Source organism: Oncorhynchus nerka, linkage group LG26, assembly GCF_034236695.1.
Source record: "Oncorhynchus nerka isolate Pitt River linkage group LG26, Oner_Uvic_2.0, whole genome shotgun sequence".
Lineage (NCBI taxonomy): Eukaryota > Metazoa > Chordata > Actinopteri > Salmoniformes > Salmonidae > Oncorhynchus > Oncorhynchus nerka.
Genome location: NC_088421.1, coordinates 35,341,886 through 35,364,969, shown reverse-complemented (window position 1 = coordinate 35,364,969; position 23,084 = coordinate 35,341,886). Strand labels below are relative to the sequence as shown.

Here is a 23,084-nt window from a genome sequence, read left to right as displayed (position 1 = left end):
ATAGCTTTGGAAAGAAGACAGTCTTACGTTTCCAGAAATGCAAAGATTTTCACTGTGAGTCCCTTAGAACAAATGTTTCGGGCAAAACCAAGATGTATGACCGACCAGGAAATGCACAGGATTTCTGAGGCTACGTTTTCCATGATCGCCTTATATGGCTGTGAATGCGACAGGAATGAACGGACTCTTTCTCTTGTTTCCCCAAGGTCTCTGCAGCATTGTGACGTATTTGTAGGCATATCATTGGAAGATTGACCATAAGAGACTACATTTACCAGGTGTCCCGCTAGGTGTCTGCGTGCCAATTGGTGCGCAAAAGTCAGGTCCCGGTATTTTTCCATTCAAATCTCAGAACAAACCAGGCTACAAGGACGGTGCTTTTAATGGAGAGAAATATGACAAACCACCTTCAGGATTGATTCAAACAACGTTTTCCATGTTTCAGTCGATATTATGGAGTTAATTCGGAAAAAGTTTGACATGTAGGTGACTGAATTTTCGGTTAGTTTCGGTAGCCATATGCATAGTAACAAAGGGAACGATGTGTCCTACACAAGAATCTTTCAGGAAAAACTGGACATCTGCTATGTAACTGAGAGTCTCCTCATTGAAACATCTGAAGTTCTTCAAAGGTAAATTATTTTATTTGATTCCTTGGCTGGTTTTTGTGAATATGTTGCGTGCTAAATGCTAATGCTAACGCTAAGCTAGCTATCACCACTCTTACACAAATTAGTGATTTTCTCTGGTTCTAAAGCATATTTTGAAAATCTGAGACGACAGGATTGTTAAGAAAAGGATAAGCTTGAGAACAGGCATATTTATTTCGTTTCATTTGCGATTTTTAAAAATCGCTAATGTTGCATTATGCTAATGAGCTTGAGGCTGTAGTAACGATACCGCATGCGGGATGGGGCGGACTAAGAGGTTAAAGACCCAAATTCCAGCACTACCATTTCCCTCCCAATTCTTTACACGAGGTGTCAAAGTGACAGTGTAAAAAAACAACATTCCAACTTCACACACACAAATCACCTGCATATTCAGAGACAATCACACCTGCAAGCAGTTTCATGCCCAGGCCCCAGAGATGATGGGCTGAAGAGAGAGAGAGAGATCAGAACAATGATGATCAAGCAGTTTCATGCCCAGGCCCCAGAGATGATGGGCTGAAGAGAGAGAGAGAGATCAGAACAATGATGATCAAGCAGTTTCATGCCCAGGCCCCAGAGATGATGGGCTGAAGAGAGAGAGAGAGATCAGAACAATGATGATCAAGCAGTTTCATGCCCAGGCCCCAGAGATGATGGGCTGAAGAAAGAGAGAGATCAGAACAATGATGATCAAGCAGTTTCATGCCCAGGCCCCAGAGATGATGGGCTGAAGAAAGAGAGAGATCAGAACAATGATGATCCAGCAGCATGTACTGTAAACTAGGGCAGCATGTACTGTAAACTAGGGCAGCATGTACTGTAAACTAGGGCAGCATGTACTGTAAACTAGGGCAGCATGTACTGTAAACTAGGGCAGCATGTACTGTAAACTAGGGCAGCATGATATGGGCAAATACATTTAATTGTGATTCAGATCAAAACCCTTGGATGAACTGTTGGAATCATGGAAATAAAATGCGTTTTCCAATTATATTTTTTTAATAATAGAATCTTTGAGAATTAACAATTGCAGGAAATTTGCTAAATCTATTATTTCAGTTCCACGGAGAATTTAAGAATTGCAGGAAATTGGCTTGAAAATGCACAAAAAATTGCTACACCACTTAGATGAGGAGCCTTTCAAATGTTCCCTAAAATTCAGCAGAGCCAAAGTCTAACTGAGACCTTTGCTGCATCCATTGCCACACCCACCACCTAAGCCACTTTTTTTTGTCCATAAAAAAATAAAAAAATAAACTCCACAACATGAAACGTTTTTTCCTTGAAAATTCAGTGGGAGGGAGAGAACAGTGTGTGACTGACATGAGACATACCATGAGAGGAAACACAGGAAGCAAACACCAAGCTAAGGGAGAGTCAGTCCAAACTAAGATAACTACAAAGGCGCTATGCTACCATTTTCATTGTGTTGTTCCCTCATAACACAGCCTTACACACAGAAATGCTGAACCACAAGCGCACACACTGACAGAATCATCTGGCTGAATCATCGAAACCACAACCACAGCGGTTGCTCGTGTGAGCAACTCTGGAACTCATCAGCAAGAATGCACCAAGATCTTCAATGTATCAACTGTCAAGGATGAATATTTGTATCAAGACTGAAAATATTTAGCTAGAAATAGAAGCCATTAAAATACATCTTTACAATTTCAACATTCTCTCCTCACTCCAACTGTTGTAAAATGTATTCTCAAACGTACTTCAAAATATATTTTTACTCAAGTGAGAGCAAAGACAATCAAGTCAGTAAGACTTCTGAATGCAACACAAACTCATTCAGGACTCCTAATGGTGCTTTACTCTTGGAAAGAGATGTCAAACAGTGAAAAACGGGAGGTGAATGAGAAACAACCTCCGGATTGAGGCAGCAGAACCCTTTCATTCTCCACGGCTGTGGTAATGACTGATCTGACAGAGGCTCTGACTGTAGTCAGTGGACATAACCACATTAGGGAGATGGGATTCAATAACAAATACTATTTTTATGTCACAGAGGAATAGCTAACTAGTGTAGGAAGGAAAGATTGATGATAACCCTCACCACACATCTGGAGGTCATCTGAATATGGGAAGAGCAACAGATAGGTCCCTGAACCTTGGATAAGACACCGTATGAAACCTCTAGCCTGTTCTACAGAGGAACAGATCGGTCCCTGAACCTTGGATAAGACACAGTATGAAACCTCTAGCCTGTTCTACAGAGGAACAGATAGGTCCCTGAACCTTGGATAAGACACAGTATGAAACCTCTAGCCTGTTCTACAGAGGAACAGATAGGTCCCTGAACCTTGGATAAGACACAGTATGAAACCTCTAGCCTGTTATACAGAGGAACAGATAGGTCCCTGAACCTTGGATAAGACACAGTATGAAACCTCTAGCCTGTTCTAGAGGAACAGGATATGTACTATACCATTTCAATTCAAGTAAATACTCCTGCAATTGTTCCATACACACACTCTGAATTGTCTAGAATGGACATGAAATTAACCTGATGAAATGGTCAGTAGATGCCAGTCAGTTGTGTAACGGTCAGTAGCTCAGCCAGCATTCTCACCTGAGGGAGTAGGTATATCCTGTGTTCTCTGGAGCACACTGTGGAGGAGTGTATGTGTGTAGGCGAGAGAAATCCATGGTCATTCTCCGATCAGACTGCAAGAGTCAGGGTGGAAGGGAGAGGGCTCTTTAGGCCATAGCACAATAGATGAGGGATTATCATTCTAACACACCAGCAAAGGCATGCATTACACACACACACACACTTGTTCAGCTTGTCTCTCGGGACTAGTACTGTTTAGATCCAGTAAAAGGTTGATGTACTTTCCCACAGAGCAATAGCATAGTCCTACAAACACTCACTAGTTAACATACAAACAAAGTGTTCCACACACATACTACACCTCTCTGGTGAATATTAGTCAATCTCTCTCTGTGCCTCCACAGCCCAATCCCACATTAGACCCAATCTACTTGGCTTCACTCCAAGAAAACCTAGGCAGCAGTAGCGACTCTGGAGAGTCCCAGAGCCCAGGCAGGCAGACAGGCAGGCAGACAGGCAGGCAGGCAGACAGCCGAGTAATGAGAACAGTTACACATTATAATTTCCCCTAGCCCACAACACTACAGCCCTGCTCTGTTCTGTAGAATAGACTTGGCCAACCTCCTTCCCTTGCATTATGGCTGCGGCCTGTTGACGACAAACGCTTCGGAAGGCAGGCAGCAGGGTTGGGAAATGAATGGAACTCTTCTTCTCTTTCTGTAGTTCAGCAGCTGTGGGCTGACGGGGACCAGTGGAGACAGGACAGGGGACAATGGGAGTCCCTCTCAGGCAAGGCACCCAGCCAAAATACCAGACTGACTCCCTCTCAGGCACAGCACCCAGCCCAATACCAGACCGACTGGGGAAAACAGGCTCTCTCCCTTCAGAGAGTAGCACATACAGAGGTGGAGCTATAGGCCCAACCCTGGTAATGGACGGGACACACCTAACCAGGTAGATGCCTGGGGCCTGTTCAGGAGGGTGCGGTGCAAATAACATTACAGAATGTTTGTGTAGGAGAGGAGTAGACATAATTGTGGGAATTTTGCCAGTTCTATACATTAGCCTACATTTCTGTCTACAACATTGTGAGCCCTGCACACTCCCAGAAGCAACACCAGGAAGATGACAAGCGTGGGACACAGTAATCTATAAGCTACTCAATTGAACATGACCCCGTGAAGGGTCAGGAGAGGGCTAACATGAAACCTGTTTAAACCCTCAGTCAAATATATAGTAACCTAACAGGTACTATAAGGGGAACATGACAGGGATGAATTTGGACGTGGTGATTCGTTTAGTCTATTCAAAACAGAGGGAAATCAATAAATGGAGCTGAAACACTAATGTATTGATTTTAACTATGGATCTACAACATCTAGCCTTGAAGTAAACTCAAACAGCAATGGAACGGTTGCCTCTCAAATATGCACAGAATTCAATGGTTACATAATTCAGCGGGTTTGGTTTGAATGACTCCACTTCCGCTGATAACTTACAGTAGGATGGCCCTGCAAGTTACTACCCACGTCATATCTTCCTACAACAAACCTTGAGCTGTGCTGATACTACAGTACCTAAGGAAGCACCCCTGCCACCTATAATATACTATTATAGAGGTTGTACTAAATAAGAGCGAGCACTATAGAGGGAACAGATGGCATTTCTCCAAATCTGCCAAATCAGAGGGACTACTGCCTGGTAATCTTAACCACAGGTCAAATCTATTTGTAAATCCAAAGGCCCAAAACAGGGATTAATAATCATGAAAACCCATGTGGCGTGTTTAATTCTGCCTGGATTAGTCGGTTGGATTGGTGGCCTGTTTTTGTCAATCCTTCAGGATGCAGAAGTTACTGGACATTCCAAGTTCAGGAAAATAACAATATAAACTCTCCTGTGTGTTCAAAACGGAATTATTTTGAAATTGTAGAGCTGAGATGGGAACCAACTTTAGAAACATGTTTCCACTGCCATCCAATGTATCACAACCACCATAAAAGAGCAATTGGTCATCCTCAATTTTTTACATGTCATCTTCCCAGGGGTCATGGCTAGAAAGGATTCCGCTTTTGTCAAATTATTATTATTATTTTCATTTTAGTTAACCCTGACTCTTTATAACCTTAACCTAATTATCCTAACCTGCTAGATTAACTATCCTAATCTGCTGCGTAAATTCTCCTAACCTGCTACGAAATGTAAAATCTGAAAAAACCTGTATCCTTTCTCATCAAAACTCTTCTCAGGCTTAGCTTGTAAAATCTTGCAAACGGCACGACCTATGAACTTATACTCGAGAGACAGGCTGAACACAAACAGCACATGCACACTCACTAGCCCACCCACCCGCACCCACACACACATAGAGCAGGGTTTCCCAAACTTAAATAACCAACTCATCACCAAGATTTGATTAGAATCAGCAGTGTAGTGCTTGGGCAAAAAACAAAAACGTGCACAGAGGGGGGCAGGACCAAGTTTGGGAACCCCTGCTATAGAGAACCACAGTATGAGTCATAATACCCATAAAACCGAGCGGTCAAACAGGGAAATGGTAATAGATTTAAAAAAGTCACCTTGTCCGGGAGAGATTTACATGGTTATCAAAACGTCATGCCAGGGTAAGCCCACATGAAACACAAGCTGTGTTTGAATACTCATACTAACCTCACTATTTGTGAAGCAAATTGAGTATATTGTATGCGTATTTTTATCTTTATTTAACTAGTTAAGAACAAATTCTTATTTTCAATGACGGCCTAGGAACAGGGGCAGAACGACAGATTTGTATCTTGTCGGCTCGGGGGTTTGAACTTGCAACCTTCCGATAACTAGTCCAACACTCTAACCCAGGGGTGTCAAAGTCAAATGGACGGAGGGCCAAATAAAAAAATCAGCTACAAGACGAGGGCCGGACTGTTCGAATGTTCATTGAAAAATTTTTAAATGACGCATATAGTCTAGTGAACCTAATTGAACCTACTGAAAACCTAACAAATATATTACAATATGATCAGATAAATAAAGCAACATTTTCTTATGGCTCTGTCAGTAATCTTTAATTTTCAACAGACACAAAGACAAATTTCCTTTATATAAATATCCCCATAACATGAACATTAAATGAAAGAAACCGGTATTCAAGGCACCATCAGTAGACTATATTTTCTATTTTAGCAAAAGTGGGCTAAATTTACTTCAAAGAAAAAACAATAATAGCAATTTTCTATCATCCACTCAACTGAAATATTTTTAAAATATAATTGGATTGAAATACAAAAAAATAAAGTGCAAAAATCTATTAATCAAAAACAACACTTTGTTTAAGGAGAAGTAACATGCAGTGAAAACAAATATTAAATTTTAACTTTTAAACTTGAACTGAGTAAAAACTCTAAATATGTGATTGCACAGTAATGTTCACTTGTTTGAGGTTGAGGGTGATACTTGGTGGTGTCCCATCTTTTCCACAAGTTCATCAATGTTCGGGGTAAGGCTCTGAGCTGAAGAAATCCTCAGAATTGAGTGGAGGTGTTCAGCAGTAAGTCGACTTCTGTGTGATGTTTTGTTCAGGTTCATCAAAGAAAACAGTTGTTCACACAGGTATGTGCTGCCAAACATAGACAACGTTTGAGCAGCCTGGATGCGCAGCTGGGGCATTGTGCCGGGGAGGAACGGGGCGAACTCCGCAGCACCCACTGCCGCATATTTTGCCCTCAGTGCATCATTGCATTGGAGGTCAATCAACTCCATTTGGAGGTTTGGTGGTGAGCTTTCCACGTCAACAGCAAATGGGTTACCGAGCAGTTCCAACCTGCTTTTTTGTGCTTCAAAGTCAGCAAATCGGCGTCGAAAGTCAGCGGCAAGCATACCTATTTTATCAGCCAACTGTGTGCTCGGGAACGCACTGGTAGAGAGCTTCTCTTTCATGGTCTGGCAGCTGGGAAAGTGGCTCAAATTTTCTTTCCGCATCTCGTCTCCCACAGAGTCAGTTTGGTTTTAAATGCCTTCACTGTACTGTACATATCAGAGATGACACGATCCCGACCCTGCAGCTGCAAGTTTATTGCATTCAGATGACTCGTAATGTCACACAGAAAAGCCATTTCACACAGAAACATTTCGTCTCGGAGTTGTGTTGTGTCTTTCCCTTTGCTGTCCAAGAACAGACAAATCTCCTCACGAAGCTCGAAACATCTTTGAAGCACCTTTCCCTGGCTTAGCCATCGCACCTCTGTGTGATAAGGCAAATCACCATGCTCCGTTTCTAACTCCGTCAGAAATGCCTTGAACTGGCGGTGATTCAAACCTTTGGCTCTGATAAAGTTAACTGTGCGCGTGATGATGCTCATTACATGCTCCATTTTCAAGGCTTTACCGCACAACGCTTCCTGGTGTATGATACAATGATAAGCTGTCAGCTCACCTGTCGCGTTTTCCTCTTGCATCTTTTCCCGTATCTTCGCCACCAGTCCGCTCCTGTGTCCACACATCGCAGGTGCTCCGTCGGTTGTCAAACCCACAAGTTTTTCCCAAGGCAGCTCCATCTCATTTACACATCTTGACACCTCTTCATACAAATCATGCCCCGTAGTTGTGCCATGCATAGGACGTAAAGCCAAAAACTCCTCTGTCACGCTTAGGTTGGAGTCCACTCCGCGGATGAAAATTGACAACTGGGCAATGTCAGAAATGTCGGTGCTCTCATCCACAGCCAAGGAATATGCAATAAAATCTTTTCCCTTTTTCACAAGCTGCTCTTTTAGATTGATGGACAACTGGTCTACTCTCTCGGCAATGGTGTTTCTGCTCAGACTCACATTTAAAAAGAGTTGCCTTTTTCTGGGCAAACTTCGTCACAAACTTTAATCATGCAGTTTTTGATGAAATCCCCCTCCGTAAATGGCCGGGCTGATTTAGCGATCTCTTCTGCCAAAATAAAACTGGCCTTGACAGCAGCCTGGCCTTGTGATTTGGCTTTTTTGAACAGAGCCTGTCGAGATTTGAGGCCTCGTTTTAATTCCTCTGCCTTTTGTAGCCTTTGTTCCATGTCCATATTCTTGTTTTTGTCCGCGTGTTTCGTTTCATAATGTCGTCTCAGATTATACTCTTTCAGTACCGCCACACTTTCTCCACACAGAAGACACACAGGTTTTCCAGCTACCTTCGTGAACATATACTCCGACTCCCACCTTGTTTGAAACCCCGGTTCTCAGTATCCACCTTCCGTTTTGCCATTTTTGATGGGTATCTGAAAGTTAATTTTACTGTGATGCTGACGACTGCTGTGCCAATAAATATTGAAATGAAGCAGCCTACTGCTCGGTGCGTCACCTTTGCATTGTGGGAAATGTAGTATTGGTGCGTGTAAAAGATCTGCGGGCTGCCGGCTTGCTGCGGGCGGTTCTAATAATAAATCAAGATCATCCCAGGGGCCGTAAAAAACCTTCTTGCGGGCCGGTGTGGCCCCGGGCCTTGACTCTGACATATGTGCTCTAACCACTAGGCTACCCTGCCGCCCCGGTCATAGTATGGATATAGTTAACATGCCAAAAGTTCCCGTAAAATAATTCACCAAAATACAAAGTATACACGCAGTGGACACTGTTTCCGTGTTTTTACAGCCCATAATGCCATTCTTCAGGAAATGGCTGTGGCTTGATAATTTTTAAGATTAGAAGAAAATGGTGGAAAACATGCAGCCAAAGTCCGATGAGAGCGGATACAAATTCATTGCTTGAACTAATTATGACAGATGTTAAGAAAATGTTAAGCAATGTAATAAGGTAATAACTTTTCACATAAGTTACATTATGTTGGCTGACAATTTGTTAGCTACGCTATCCTTACGAACCACATAGCATTACAGAAGTATGTACTTTACCGGTATGTTAGCTAGTTACCGGATGTTAGTTGGCTACTAATACATCAAACTTTCCAGGCAGTATATTAACTAACTACCCAACGTTGACTTGATTATTCACATCATTGTTAGCTAAGTGGTATATTTGCTGTGCGTTTCTATGGATATTTTTAATTTAGCCTATCTACTCCGATTTCAGAGCACTCTCCTGTTGAATATGCCCGGTGTCCGTAAACATTGGCAAACAAAAAAATGAGTAAATAAATTGTTGCCAGAAGCTCAGTTAGTCACCAATGCTCTGGATAACATGAAAACAGCCTAACCAGCTCTGCTAGGGCGAGTAAAATGGTCAGCGAGGTGTTCTATTATTTGAGTCTGGAAGTAGCTAGCCAACGTTAGTCAGTTAGCTTGCCGTTGAACGCTCGGATCAACCCTTCTCCTCCGCCATAGCATCCTGTGTGACATCTGAATGCTCCGAGAGTGAAACACTCTAAATTTACAAACTGACAATGCTCTGGATTTACGAACACCCATATCACACTCTGGCACTCCAGACACACCCGAAATCGTAAAATGTTTAGCTAGTCATTGGTAATGCTAACAAGCTAGCAAGAGGTTGCATCGCAACATCAAGTTCAGGAGCACTCAACTGAAACAATAGTTTGTTTACAGTATACTAAAAGTAACTCATAGTATGTAGTATATACTCAAGTATACAGTATGGGTATTCAAACACAGCTACAGCCCTTAAGTGATTCTAAAATCCCCAATGGAAAAATGAATGGTGGAAAAACGATTGGCACCATTTCCCTGTTTGACCACTAGGTTTTATCGGTATTATGACACTTCCACTGTGGAGCTCTATAGAAACATTTCTAAAATTGCCACTTTCACAACATGCTGTAAAACGATCTTCTTTTCAACAAAACAGTAGGTGACGAGCTAGGTAAAAAAAAAAAAAAACGATATCGAATTGTTGATTCTGCACGTCGGGTTTTGGATATGTCAAAATGTGTACTTCCATTTCAATGTGTGCAATTGGAGCAGCAAATGCCCAAATTACAAATATGAATGCATGTCCAAGTGACTCAAACTCCGTGAGTCTCGTATTGCCTAATGCTAATTTTAGAAGGCAATATTTAAACAACGCAGACACCCGTCCATGCACTGACATTAACGTTGCGTTTATAACATACATATCAAACGTGGGCTCTCATTGCGCGGATACTGAGGGTAATATAAAGCAAACGTTTGAGCCTAAGGTCGCAGTTAACATGTGAAATAATGAAACAGGCCCGAGGTTCTGTTCGCTGTCAAAACAGAATTCCGGAGAAAGGAGCCAGAGCACTACAAACTGGGAAATAAATGCGCGTTAATTTATATTAAATGACATTTTATGACTACTAAAAAAAACGGAAGGTAAAACATAATTCCAATAATATCGCGTGTAACTTCTACTTGCCCGTCAGATAAGAGCCCATCTGTTATTCTTATGAGCGTAATCCAGTTGAAAAAGATCCACACATTTCTGTCTTGCAAGATGCGTTAACTTCAAACCGCATGTCGAGGCGTCTATTCCAGGTATGGTGCGTTCGATGATCCTAACCCAGATAACAAAATAATATTTATCCGTGAACATACACAAAAGTTTGCAAGTTGACAGTGTGTCTGTGTACGTAATTATCAGGCACTACAAGCAGAATTCCAAAATGGCTTCCCAGACGTAACAAAGCAAGAAGGATCGCAGCAGAGATGTTCCTCCCACTCCCAGACCCGCTATTGTCAGTTTATGGCGCACACTGAATCTATTGGAGTAAAATGAAATTGCTGCATCCCACCACTACTGTAACTTCTCCCATCGGATGAGAGTTGAACTGGGAGTAGTGATCCAAGTATAATAGATATACTGATAAACTATTGCGTAACACTGAATATGATTTTGTATCAAATCAATCAAAATCACTGAGTACAAATACTGGAGGTACAGAATACAAAAAAAATACAAAAATCACTATGTTTTTGTCACAGGACTAAAGAGCTCAATACCTATATGTCTAGGGCTCTTATACAAAACTAGAAATAATCTATAACTGGACAGTATAATGCAATCTGGGAAACTACTACTACTGCACATTCAATGTATCATTTACACAACACAATCTACTCATTCAGATACATATTCATGATCTATCAACAGCTGTTTCCCCATCACCTCTCCAGGACAGAACTCCTCCAGCTGAGGGATCACTATTCATGTAAATGATGACCACAGGACAGAGTGGTATTTTCTCTCTGGTCAAAAACATTTATGTTGGGCTAAACTCAAATCTTAACCAATGCAAGTGAATTCATACATACAGCAAAATCAGTTACAGTACTGCTTTTAAATTTAGATCATATTTCAAATAAGGGCTTTTCACTGGTGGCCTGTTTACAGAGCAGATTACAGCCCAAATATCAAATCAGGATCAGCTGAGAAGTTGAGCCTCATCAATAATTAATTTGTCCCCCATGGAACCTTTTGGATCAAGATTTAGAAAATAGTCTCATGGGACCAATAAAACAGGATATATGCAACAGGGCAGTGGCACATTGCATGCAGCCAAGTCTGCATCTCCATGCCAAAAAAGTGGTCCAGCATCATTCTCCTCCCACTTCATAGGACTACTGCACCACCTACTGTCTGTGAGAGTGTATTGCATGGTGATGTACCCTCTCACCCAAGCCATTTGAACCAATCACAGGGCTTTGGAAGATTGACAGGGGGAGTAAAGGGTGTCCTCTCTGGTGTCGCGTTGGACATAGAGGCAGTGGGGTTTAGGGATAACATGACAGGAGTGGTTGACACACGTCACTTGAATCGAATGATGGACAGAAAGAAGGAGCAAAGCCTATCATTTTTACTGTCTTTTGATGAAGTGGTTCTCCCAACTTGTGTAAAACTTGGGTATGTGAGATATGCGGTGAGACCGCATGTACAGAAGCCGCTGCAGTGTTACAATTGTAAAAAGTTGACATGTGGCAAGTGTTTGTCGAAGGAATAAATATGTTGAAGAGTCAGATGAAGCATGTTGCTGTAATTGTGATGGGAATCACATTCCCGAGTTCCCAGAGTGCCCTGCAAGGATGAAGGAGGTCGCAGTAGCAGGATCAGGGCATTCCAGCAGATCTCCTATGTGGAGGCAGTGAAAATAGCTGAAGGAGTGAAGAGATATGAGATGGTAGTGGATGTCCCACAGACTGCAGTGAATGCCATGCAGGAGAAGGATCCCGACACACTAATAGTGAAGAAGGTGGACTTTGATGCGTATATAGCACAAGTGACATTGCACTACTCAAACTAATTTTTAAAAAATCAACAAAGAAATCTAAGAAGTTAGACATCATTGTGAAGGGGGCAAATATATTTCTGGATCTCCAGGACTTTACAGCAGAAATGTTACAAGGAATACTGAATTAAGAGGTTCCTGATCTGTGCTCTGAATAGACATTTAAATCCGACTGAAAGAATAGTTTTTGTTCAAAATTATGGGTTAGTTATTAATAAGAGAACATCGTGGTATATAGCCTGGTAGTGACCGGCCTCACACTCCAGTACAGTAGCTGGCAGTATATGCAGCTGTTAGTTGGTTGCGATCCGCCAAAAAAGCACAAAGAAGAAAACAGATGACGCAGTAGGCAGGGTTACCGCGAGATTTTGGATTCAAAGTAAATAGTTCAGCTGGAGATGAGAAAAACATATTGTAGTTAGCTACCCTGTCAACATAAACGTCAATGATGCTAAACGTCAATGATGCACACACCGTTCCAGTTTAGATAATTGGTGCACTGGTCAATAATGACGAAATCAGGAGAAAGAAATCAAGTGCATGCAACCATGGTGGTGGTTGGTCGTGCAGCCTTGATGTGCTAGCTAAGTAGCTAGCTACCTTACGTCATACCTTCTCGTATTATAACGTTACTTTTCTGTTTTCTAAGTACATCACTAGTTGCACGTATAATCTAACACTTATGCATACATTTCGCACGTCCCATATAACAAGTTACTGGTAGTAGACACCACTAGTCTGAATGTGGGACTATTTCTAAAACAGTTCACGTTTACTGTAACTTACACTCGGCGCTGGTTGTCAAATCCACAGGTTGTTGTGAAGATGAACGACGGTCTGTCTGGCTGTTCAGTTATCCACCAAAATCAGTTCAAGGAAGTAAAATGTTGCTACCAAGTCAGTGCATGGCAAGCCTGCCTAAAAAGTAGCTAACGTTCGGTTTGGCCTTTCCCCGACTGGCACAGTAATATTTTCCGCTGCTCAAACTGACATCACATGGAGGAGAGCAATAATTAACCGCGTTTCAAATCACAATCCTTTTTAGGTAAAAATGCCCATATATAGTAGCTGTAGGAAGCAGCGTGCAGCCAGAGCTGTAGCGCTGCCTGCTGGACGGTTTAAGCATCTCTTTTTCGTCTCTCAACAGTTTTTTGTTGTTGTTGTAAATAACAATACGTTTTTTTATACATAGATTGTTATCTATACACTAATTAACTACCTGTAACTTATAACCCAATTACATATCCGTTATACACTGTTTATAAAGAGTACCTTAATATAAAATCGTACTCATTTTAAACTGGCCAATATAGGCATACTGTGATATCATTTAGACCAGTAGTAGAGAGTGCACTGTATCCTATCATATGACAGCAAAAAAAAACGATCAGCACATCATCCCTTGAAGAGGTAGGCTAGATAACCAGTTCTACAGAGTAAATCATTGTGTTTTGTGAATCCATTTGTGTTATATAACAATGGAAAGACTTGTGGAGGAAACTTTCTAGCCTACTATGAGATAAAATATGTAGGGCAGGCCACATGTCATATGAGGAATGTTGGTGATGCTGATCCTATTGTTTCTTGTTACCGACCTGAGGTCACATGACTAGAACGTTGCATAGGTTGTGTGAGTACAACTATCACACTCTTGTATAAGATAGGATCACTTTTGACAGGATTATAGACAATTTGCTACACAGTATGAGGAACTTGTTGCACGTTGTGTTTGTTTGAGTTGCTTGCTGTACAGCCTGACGATGTGGATCACTGTAAGTAGTCTACACACCTTTGTTAAAAATGTGTCTTCTGACAAGTCCATTTGCTGAATTTGTTTTTTTAAATGATTACCTACTAACATCTAGTACTGGACTGTATATGGCTCTTATGTATCTGTGCTCTCTTTCTGCAGATACCTATTGTGAGAGTTGCTTGACTACAGCCCAAGGTAGGAATGATATGCCTGTTTTCATTCACGTGAAGTGTGTTCAAGAGGGCTAGTAGACAGTCATGGAAAGCATTGCTGTTGCTCTCTTGCTACATTGAAGAGCATCAGACCAGGCATTGTTGCTACACTCTTGCTACATTGAAGAGCATCAGACCAGGCACTGTTGCTACATTTAACCACAGTGTGACAACAGAAAGCATTTGCTTGATCCTCAGATATAGAAATAGAGTTATTAGAATCATTGATTCATGCTCTTTTTTTTCTTCTTCCAGAAATTGAGAGCAGAAGAAAGACACAGCAGAGTCCAGACGGGATGTTATTGAGAAGCTAGTCAGTGGTGCTGTGTACCAAGATTTAGATGCTAAAATCCCCACTGAACACATTTTAACGTAATTATGTTCAACTGTACCAACTCTGTTGATTTAATCTCCAAAATTCTCTTAGAATAAAGATATTTCTCAATATCATGTTGTTTTATGTTATTGTAATTTCTGCCATACTGAACTGACAATGCAATAATTTGTAGGTTCACCCACTAATGCAATATATTGATAAAGGATGTGACAACTATTATCTTAATGGAATCAAGTGTTCAGCCATCTGCACTTTTCCAGAAACATCTATATTGCGTTTCTCTCTGTCTCATACAAAATCCATATCTGAATAAGCTAAGAAATAACACAGTTGGATTGAACTATATGAATTGGAATTGGATTTGATTGATTATGCATTATACACTATTTCAAATTTGCTTTCATTTGTAAATTACATTGTCAAATCACTCAATTTGAATGTGAGTCATGTAATACTTTTACAGATTCAAGAGATCATTATGATGACTGAATAATGATTTATTTCAGAAATTCTGACAGATAAAGATGTAGTATATTTAATTCAACTGCTAATAATACTAGGTAAATTTCATATTCACAAATGCAAATGGTCTAATTCAAAAACCTAACTTTTTTCACTTTATAAACGAGTTTAAACAATATGGCACTACTTACATTTTTTTTTAAGGCATTTAAAACTTGTATTAATTAATATGATTTGTTTGTTCAGGATTCCAGGCAACGTAAATAGTTTGTTTGTATGCTTGTTTTCATGTGACTATTCCTCTTTTGTTTGGTGATATTTGTTCATTTAAAATATATATATTTTTAAATAAAATGTAAAAATAAAATGATGTTCCATTTCCGTCCCAAATGCCTATTTATGATCTTCCCCTTTGGTGTCTATTGCAAAAAGGATATGACAGGATTTCCTATTTGGGCTCAATTTAGGCCTGGTGGCGCCATCATCATATTGCTTCTTATTAAAATCATATTAAACCTTTCAGCATTGGAGGCTGAGGCTAGGGGAAATGAAGGTGCTGGGGATAGAAATGGAACTGGGCCTAAATTATGTTGCTAGGAGGCGCTGTTGCGACCGGAAGAGGTCGATGTGATGAGGACCATTTGACACAAACCTGAAACAGAAAAGAGAAATTCACGATTCTGAAATTCTATAAGCAACAGAAACCATAAGACAAACGACGCCAGGAGATATTCATTTGTCTTCAACTTTGTATTTAGGGGAAGAAAAGAGATACACGGAGTCATTGGTTGTGGATGTCACGCTAGAAAATCCGGGTAAGAGGAGAGGGATGGGCACGGACAAAACCCGCTGTCAGTCAGCCACTGCTGGGCACAGCTGTAGAAGCATGGCTTGCTTCACGAGTCAAATACTATTACCATGCCGCAAAATGTATTGAGGATGCACTGTTTGCCAGCCAGAATATTCTGCTACAATGTATCAAAGTGTAGGCTAGATGCGCTTGACTGTAATTTGTATCATGTCATGTAACGTTAATGAGTGGACTATAACACCGTTACAGTGCTACTGTGTCTTCCACTAGCCGTGGCTGTTATTTACCTACTCGGGGGAAACCAATAATAAGACAGGATATTCACACACTGACCCAGGTGACTTTTCATTACATCTATTCATCCATGAAATAACCACATTATCAGGAAAATGGAACTGGTGTTGCGGTAATTATCTGACCATACTTATTCTGGTCGAGATATTGGGTCAGTGGGGCATTCAATCTGGCTGCTTAATTATTTGATAATGAGGATCTCATTCATTCTCAATCAATGTGGGTTAACTACAGGTTTAAATCAAGTATTGTGTATGTGTGTGCTTGTGTGCGTGTGCACCTTCATTGTCTTTGCTGGCAAGCATTCCCTTAAAAGCAATCACATTGATCAGAAACATGATTCTTCATCATGCCTCTCAGAATAGAATAGCATGAGTGGAATGTGATGATTGTGTGAGATATACAGTGACTAAAGACAGAGCCCTCCTTGTGTTTGTTTGTCTGGCTCTTCCAGTTGTTCATAGCTTGACAGCAGATAGTGCCTAACCTCAGGCCTTCATGGTTCACACACACTGCAGAGCTTCTTGTTGTGTTGACATTTAGCCTACAGGCTTGATCACCTGGCTCCAGTGTCTTGTCAAATACCCTCTGTCGTTGGCTACTGTACCGCGTCGTGACTGTTCTTCTGACTGTGTCTCTGTCGTTGGCTACTGTACCGCGTCGTGACTGTTCTTCTGACTGTGTCTCTGTCGTTGGCTACTGTACCGCGTCGTGACTGTTCTTCTGACTGTGTCTCTGTCGTTGGCTACTGTACTGCTTCATGACTGTTCTTCTGACTGTTTCTCTGTGTACTGCTTCATGACTGTTCTTCTGACTGTTTCTCTGTCGTTGGCTACTGTGCCTCTTCATGACTGTTCTTCTGACTGTGTCTCTGTCGTTGGCTACTGTACTGCTTCATGACTGTTCTTCTGACTGTGTCTCTGTCGTTGGCTACTGTACCTCTTCATGACTGTTCTTCTGACTGTGTCTCTGTCGTTGGCTACTGTACCTCTTCATGACTGTTCTTCTGACTGTGTCTCTGTCTGTACCTCTTCATGACTGTTCTTCTGACTGTGTCTCTGTCGTTGGCTACTGCTACTGTACCTCTTCCTTCATGACTGACTGTTCTTCTGACTGTGTCTCTCTTGTTGGCTACTGTACCTCTTCATGACTGTTCTTCTGACTGTGTCTCTGTCGTTGGCTACTGTACCTCTTCATGACTGTTCTTCTGACTGTGTCTCTGTCGTTGGCTACTGTACCTCTTCATGACTGTTCTTCTGACTGTGTCTCTGTCGTTGGCTACTGTACTGCTTCATGACTGTTCTTCTGACTGTGTCTCTCTTGTTGGCTACTGTACCTCTTCATGACTGTTCTTCTGACTGTGTCTCTCTCGTTGGCTACTGTACTGCTTCATGACTATTCTTCTGACTGTCTCTGTTGTAAGCAGCCGTTTTGAGAGGCTGGAGCCCAAACAAGGACATGGAGAGTTACGAGGACTTTTGTCTGCGGAGCCTGGTCAGACTGCAGACGGAGAGCCAGGGGAAGAGCCAAGGCCAACAGACAGGTTGTGAGCCAACTGGTCCTGTGGAAGCTCTCTCCTTCATCCACTTCCATGGAAGGGCTGTGCTCTCCCCCTTGGTAAGGACATAGTCTGGGGGAAAGGGCAGAAGGTGCAGAGAGCTGTATAGACATAGATATAACATAAGGTCAGGGGTGGGAATGGAGTTGTATCAAAGTGAAATCAAAGTTGTATCAGTTTTAACATGTTAAAATGTGTTTTTCTGTTTGTGAATTCCAGGATATTACAGTGTCTTTTTTCCAATTCCTCCCCAGCGTTGGATGTACTGTAGATGTATACCATGGCGTTGTTGAAAACTCCTTTCTGATTGTCTTGAAAGGCATTCTAGAGCGTGCATTATTTCCCTATAACGAACAGTATATCAGCACGGTAGAATTCAATGGCTTCAGTTCTTACAAGCTCTTTGAAATTTAATCATTATTGGCATTGTTGATTTCGATGTTCATAACATCAAGCTAGGACTGATGGTTTGGTTAGCTAAACTAGCAAGGCTGTTTGCATGGTTACCAAAGCAACTACGGTAGCTGTCTAGTAAACTTGCTATCTACTTCAGTGAATGTTGAACCCATTTGTACCTGCAAATGAATACATTTCAAGCGGCAAATGTGTTCAATTATAGCCATGGCATAAAAGGGATAATTAACAAGGTGCTATGCATTCTAAGAAAAATAATGTCACTCCTTGGAAGGTTAGTCCCACTCCGCTAGTGTGTCGTGGAACACACCTTCCATGTCGTTCATTGTTTTCCATAGGACTCATGCCCCTTGATGATTATCCCTTAAGTACATTGTATATATTGTGGGCTAAATCCTAATCATAGATATTATCCATGCATGTAATTCCAACCTTCCGCATAAACGGTGCACAATTGTTTGAGTTAAGTTAAGCATACTTATATCCAATTAGGATTCAGCCCAGTGAGCGTAGTTTGTTGTCGTGGGGGTGACTTTGCTTTCTCCCATGACAACAACATGGTTCCCCAGGAGAGTTTGTGTATGTGTGGGTATTCTCCTGTCTGGGGTTTTGTAACTCTCAAGTTGCATGGTAACCAAATGCAATGATCCTTTGCTTTACAATGTAGCATTGTGAGCAATGGGCATTGATTGGACACACACCATTATGCACACACACACAACAAATATCTGGCTTAAACATTTTGTAATTCACATGTCTTAGAGAAAGAGTCACCATAAAAAACACGTCATTGTTTATTTTGTTAAATCACAGAGTATTGAAGGGGCAATCAATGGTTCAAAGCATATTCCCGGTCCCTGTTATGGTAAAAATATGGGGATGGGGCTTGAGAAATGTAACCACTCTCAAATTCATAGACAGACAAGGCTGACCATCCATGATATACAAAGTATAGTTTTAACCATGTTTTGAGGCTATATAGTGTTTGTTTACATTTACTTTGTTTACAAACATTGGAGTTAAACAAGCTTATTTTTGGGGTTCTGATGGAGTACTACAGTTGAACTAAACTCATAAGGTATATATAATTAATTTAAGTCCAAAAATTGATGCAACTACAGATTGCCCTTTTAGTCATTGCTGGATATGACACACACATCTTACCAATAAAACTCAATATTAGCATCAGTCTGAATCAATGTATGACCACTTCATGAACTTAGTTAAATTGGAAAAAGTATCCCTCTTTGGCAGGGAGAGGAGAGCATCATTATGTCCCCTAAGAAATGTTACTTGTCCCCACCAGGGTGGGGGTGTTGTCTGATCCATGTTGTCTAAATCAAATTTGGATAAACTCCCATATCTATTCGGTAAAATACATCACCACAACAAGATTTGTGACCTGCTGCCTGATTAAGTTTACTGGGAGGAGCTGTGTGAAGGAAATGTTACTTGTCCCCACCAGGGTGGGGGTGTTGTCTGATCCATGTTGTCTTACTGCTGCCTGATTAAGTTTACTGGGAGGAGCTGTGTGAAGGAAATGTTACTTGTCCCCACCAGGGTGGGGGTGTTGTCTGATCCATGTTGTCTTACTGCTGCCTGATTAAGTTTACTGAGAGGAGCTGTGTGAAGGAAATGTTTGTGAGATTGGGGATAGAGAGGGGTGTGTGTTTGTGCATGCCTTGTGGGTGTGTGTGCATCTGTGCGTACGTGTGCAGGAGATGAGGTGGAAACTGAGCTGTACTTCCTCCTGCCAAATGTATGACCATAGAGACACATACTTCCCTCAGATTACACAGATCCACAAAAAATTAGAAAATAAATCAAATTTGGATAAACTCCCATATCTATTCGGTAAAATACATCACCACAACAAGATTTGTGACCTGTTGCCACAAGAAAAGGGAAACCAGTGAAGAACAAACACCATTGTAAATACAACTCATATTTATGTTTATTTATTTTCACTTATGTACTTTAACTATTTGAACATCGTTATAACACTGTATATAGAGTGCTTTTGTTGAGTGTAATGTTGACTGTTAATTTTTTATTGTTTATTTAACTTAATATGGCAATGTAAACATATGTTTCCCATGCCAATAAAGCCCCTTGAATTGGAGAGAGAGAGAGATATTTGAGAGAGAGAGATTTGAGAGCTGATTAGAGGGAAGGTCATTAGGCCTACTCTGGCTCTGTCCCACATTCCAGAACTTGACTGTTGTGTTCTAAGGAAGAAGTACCCTAAACTCTTAGAAAAAAAGGGTTGCAAAAGGGTTCTTCAGCTGTCCCCATAGGAGAAACCTTTTTGGTTCCAGGTAGAATCCTTTTGGGTTATATGTAGAACCCTCTGTAGAAAGGGTTCTACATGGAACCCAAAATGTTCTTCAAATGGTTATCCTATAGTGTCACGCGGAGTGGAACAGGTGAACCCAAGAGCAGACTCAGACGAGGAGACTGGGATGAGGTAACCAAGGTATTTATTTGAACACACAGGGAGCATGGGGTGCAGGCCAGGGGAAGCTCGGGCGGGTTGCAGGAAGCCAGGTGCGGCGGCTGAGGCTGGAGCGAGGGGAGTTGGGACTGGGTAAGCGGGTCCGGAGAGGAATCCAAGGATGCAGTGGAGTGGGGGGGTCCAGGACAGAGTAGCAGGATTGACAAGACGTGGGACTGGAGACAGGGGCCAGAGTCAGAGCAGGCAGAACTGTAGCGGAGAGGAAAACAGTGTCAGGTAAGAGAAAACAGGCATAACACGAAAACAGGATCTAAGCAGGTACAAACGGCTAAAAACAGAGGTTATGATCTGGCACCGTGAAAGTGGCAGGCATGAGCATTTGTAGAGGTCTTGATTATGGAACAGGTTGCAGCTGGTGGGGTTCTGGTCTGCCTCCAGCACACCTGTCTCCGACCACACAATCACACACACACACAGAGAGGAAGAGGGAGAGGGCACTGGGGGAGTGGCGGCAGGTTAGGGAGACACAGGATGAGAAGTAGAGGGCGTGGCAGGAGCAGATGTAACATATAGGGACAGTCGAAGAACCCTTTAAGGTTCTAGATAGAAAAAAAGGTGCTAAGTGTAATATAAACATTGTCACATGGATTCCGAGAGACCCAGGCGAGAATGTGTGTTGGTGCATGCGCACCTGTCTGTGTTTGTCTTTATCTGACTATGTATGTATGCTTGTATGTGTGTGTGTCTCTGACTGTGTGTGTTTATTGTGATCCATCCTCAGCTGAGTGTGGAGCAGCGCAGCGAGATGTCCCAGTACAGACAGAGGGCTGCCCAGCTGGAGGTGGACAGACAGGCACTACGCAGCAACAGCCTGCTGGCCAGGGTTCAGGACATCCTGGACAGTGCTCAGGTCAGTCTCAGACAACCATTTCCCAAAGACTCCAACCACCCAAGCCATAGACCAAGGATCATCAACTAGATTAGCTGGATGGTTGTGGGAACAGATTTCCCATATTAAAATCACTTGGAGCTGATTTCCTTGTGTTTTTACAGTTTAAAAAAACATCTCCAACAATGAAAATTCAATTTTTGCTCAGAAATTTGGGGGGCCAAGTAAACCACCAGCTAGGGGAACCCTGCCATAGACTGTTCTCTCTGCTTCCGCATGGCAAGCGGTACTGGTGCATCAAGTCTGACACCAACAGGTTTCTGAACAGCAAAATACACTATCTAACAAAATGGCTACACGGACTATCTGAGTTGACCTTTGTATTTTATTCTTATTTTTGCACTGACTATGCACACTCACAGGGCCCTACACACTCACAGGGCCCTACACACTCACAGGGCCCTACACACTCACAGGGCCCTACACACTCACAGGGCCCTACACACTCACAGGGCCCTACACACTCACAGGGCCCTACACACTCACAGGCCCCTACACACTACGCACACTGATACTCCAACACACATACAAACACTCACAGGGCCCTACACACTACGCACACTGATACTCCAACACACATACAAACACTCACTGATACTCCAACACACATACAAACACACACTGATACTCCAACACACATACAAACACTCACTGATCCACACACATACAACACACTGATACTCCAACACACATACAAACACTCACTGATACTCCAACACACATACAAACACTCACTGATACTCCAACACACATACAAACACTCACTGATACTCCAACACACATACAAACACTCACTGATACTCCAACACACATACAAACACTCACTGATTTGCTCACAGACACATAATATGCACTTACAGTACATTCGGAAAGTATTCAGACCTCTTGACTTTTTCCACATTTTGTTCCGTTACAGCTTTATTCTAAAATGGATTAAATCGATTTTCCCCTCATCAATCTACACATAATATTCCATAATGACAAGGCAGAAATAGTTTTGGGGTGATGTTTGCAAATCACATTTACATAAGTATTCAGACCCTTTACTCAGTACTTTGTTGAAGCACCTTTGGCAGCAATTACAGCCTTGAGTCTTCTTGGGTAGTTATAAAGGGAGAAGGGTGCTTGTTATAAAGGGAGAAGGGTGCTTGTTATAAAGGGAGAAGGGTGCTTGTTATAAAGGGAAAAGGGTGCTTGTTATTGAGGGAAAGGGGTGCTTGTTATTGAGGGAAAGGGGTGCTTGTTATTGAGGGAAAGGGGTGCTTGTTATAAAGGAGAAGGGTGCTTGTTATAAAGGGAGAAGGGTGCTTGTTATAAATGGAGAAGGGTGCTTGTTATAAAGGGAAAAGGATGCTTGTTATTAAGGGAAAAGGGTGCTTGTTATAAAGGGTGCTTGTTATAAAGGGTGCTTGTTATTAAGGGAAAAGG

The 23,084-nt window shown here is 41.8% G+C and overlaps 2 protein-coding genes and 1 long non-coding RNA gene across 7 annotated transcripts in view; 2 read left to right on the top strand and 1 right to left on the bottom strand.

The window, feature by feature from the left end:
- The window catches only part of LOC115117678 (SUN domain-containing protein 1-like), a 57,723-nt gene extending 44,302 nt beyond the window's left edge, over window positions 1-13,421 (bottom strand). For 2 of the 5 annotated variants that reach the window (XM_065010560.1, XM_065010562.1), the window contains exons 1-2: window positions 3,838-4,071; window positions 3,235-3,329 (exon numbers count right to left, since the gene is read on the bottom strand). In XM_065010560.1, the coding sequence (XP_064866632.1) occupies window positions 3,235-3,329; window positions 3,838-3,852 (110 nt within the window). In that variant the 5' untranslated portion in view covers window positions 3,853-4,071. Of the gene's footprint in view, window positions 1-3,234; window positions 3,330-3,837; window positions 4,072-10,544; window positions 10,858-13,197 lie in introns of those variants that run through there. The other 3 variants (XM_065010563.1, XM_065010561.1, XM_065010564.1) reach the window with 3 other exon arrangements.
- A 188-nt stretch (window positions 13,422-13,609) lies between these two features.
- On the top strand, window positions 13,610-14,821 carry LOC115117236 (uncharacterized). The gene is made up of 3 exons (XR_003861675.2): window positions 13,610-14,183; window positions 14,324-14,359; window positions 14,632-14,821. It is a non-coding gene; the product is annotated as an uncharacterized LOC115117236 (long non-coding RNA).
- A 987-nt stretch (window positions 14,822-15,808) lies between these two features.
- Window positions 15,809-23,084, top strand: part of LOC115116280 (centriolar coiled-coil protein of 110 kDa-like) — a 28,257-nt gene continuing 20,981 nt past the window's right edge. Inside the window, exons 1-3 of the mRNA XM_065010559.1 lie at window positions 15,809-15,990; window positions 17,707-17,897; window positions 21,489-21,617. Of these exons, the coding sequence (XP_064866631.1) occupies window positions 17,739-17,897; window positions 21,489-21,617 (288 nt within the window). The 5' untranslated portion in view covers window positions 15,809-15,990; window positions 17,707-17,738. The remainder of the gene's footprint in view (window positions 15,991-17,706; window positions 17,898-21,488; window positions 21,618-23,084) is intronic.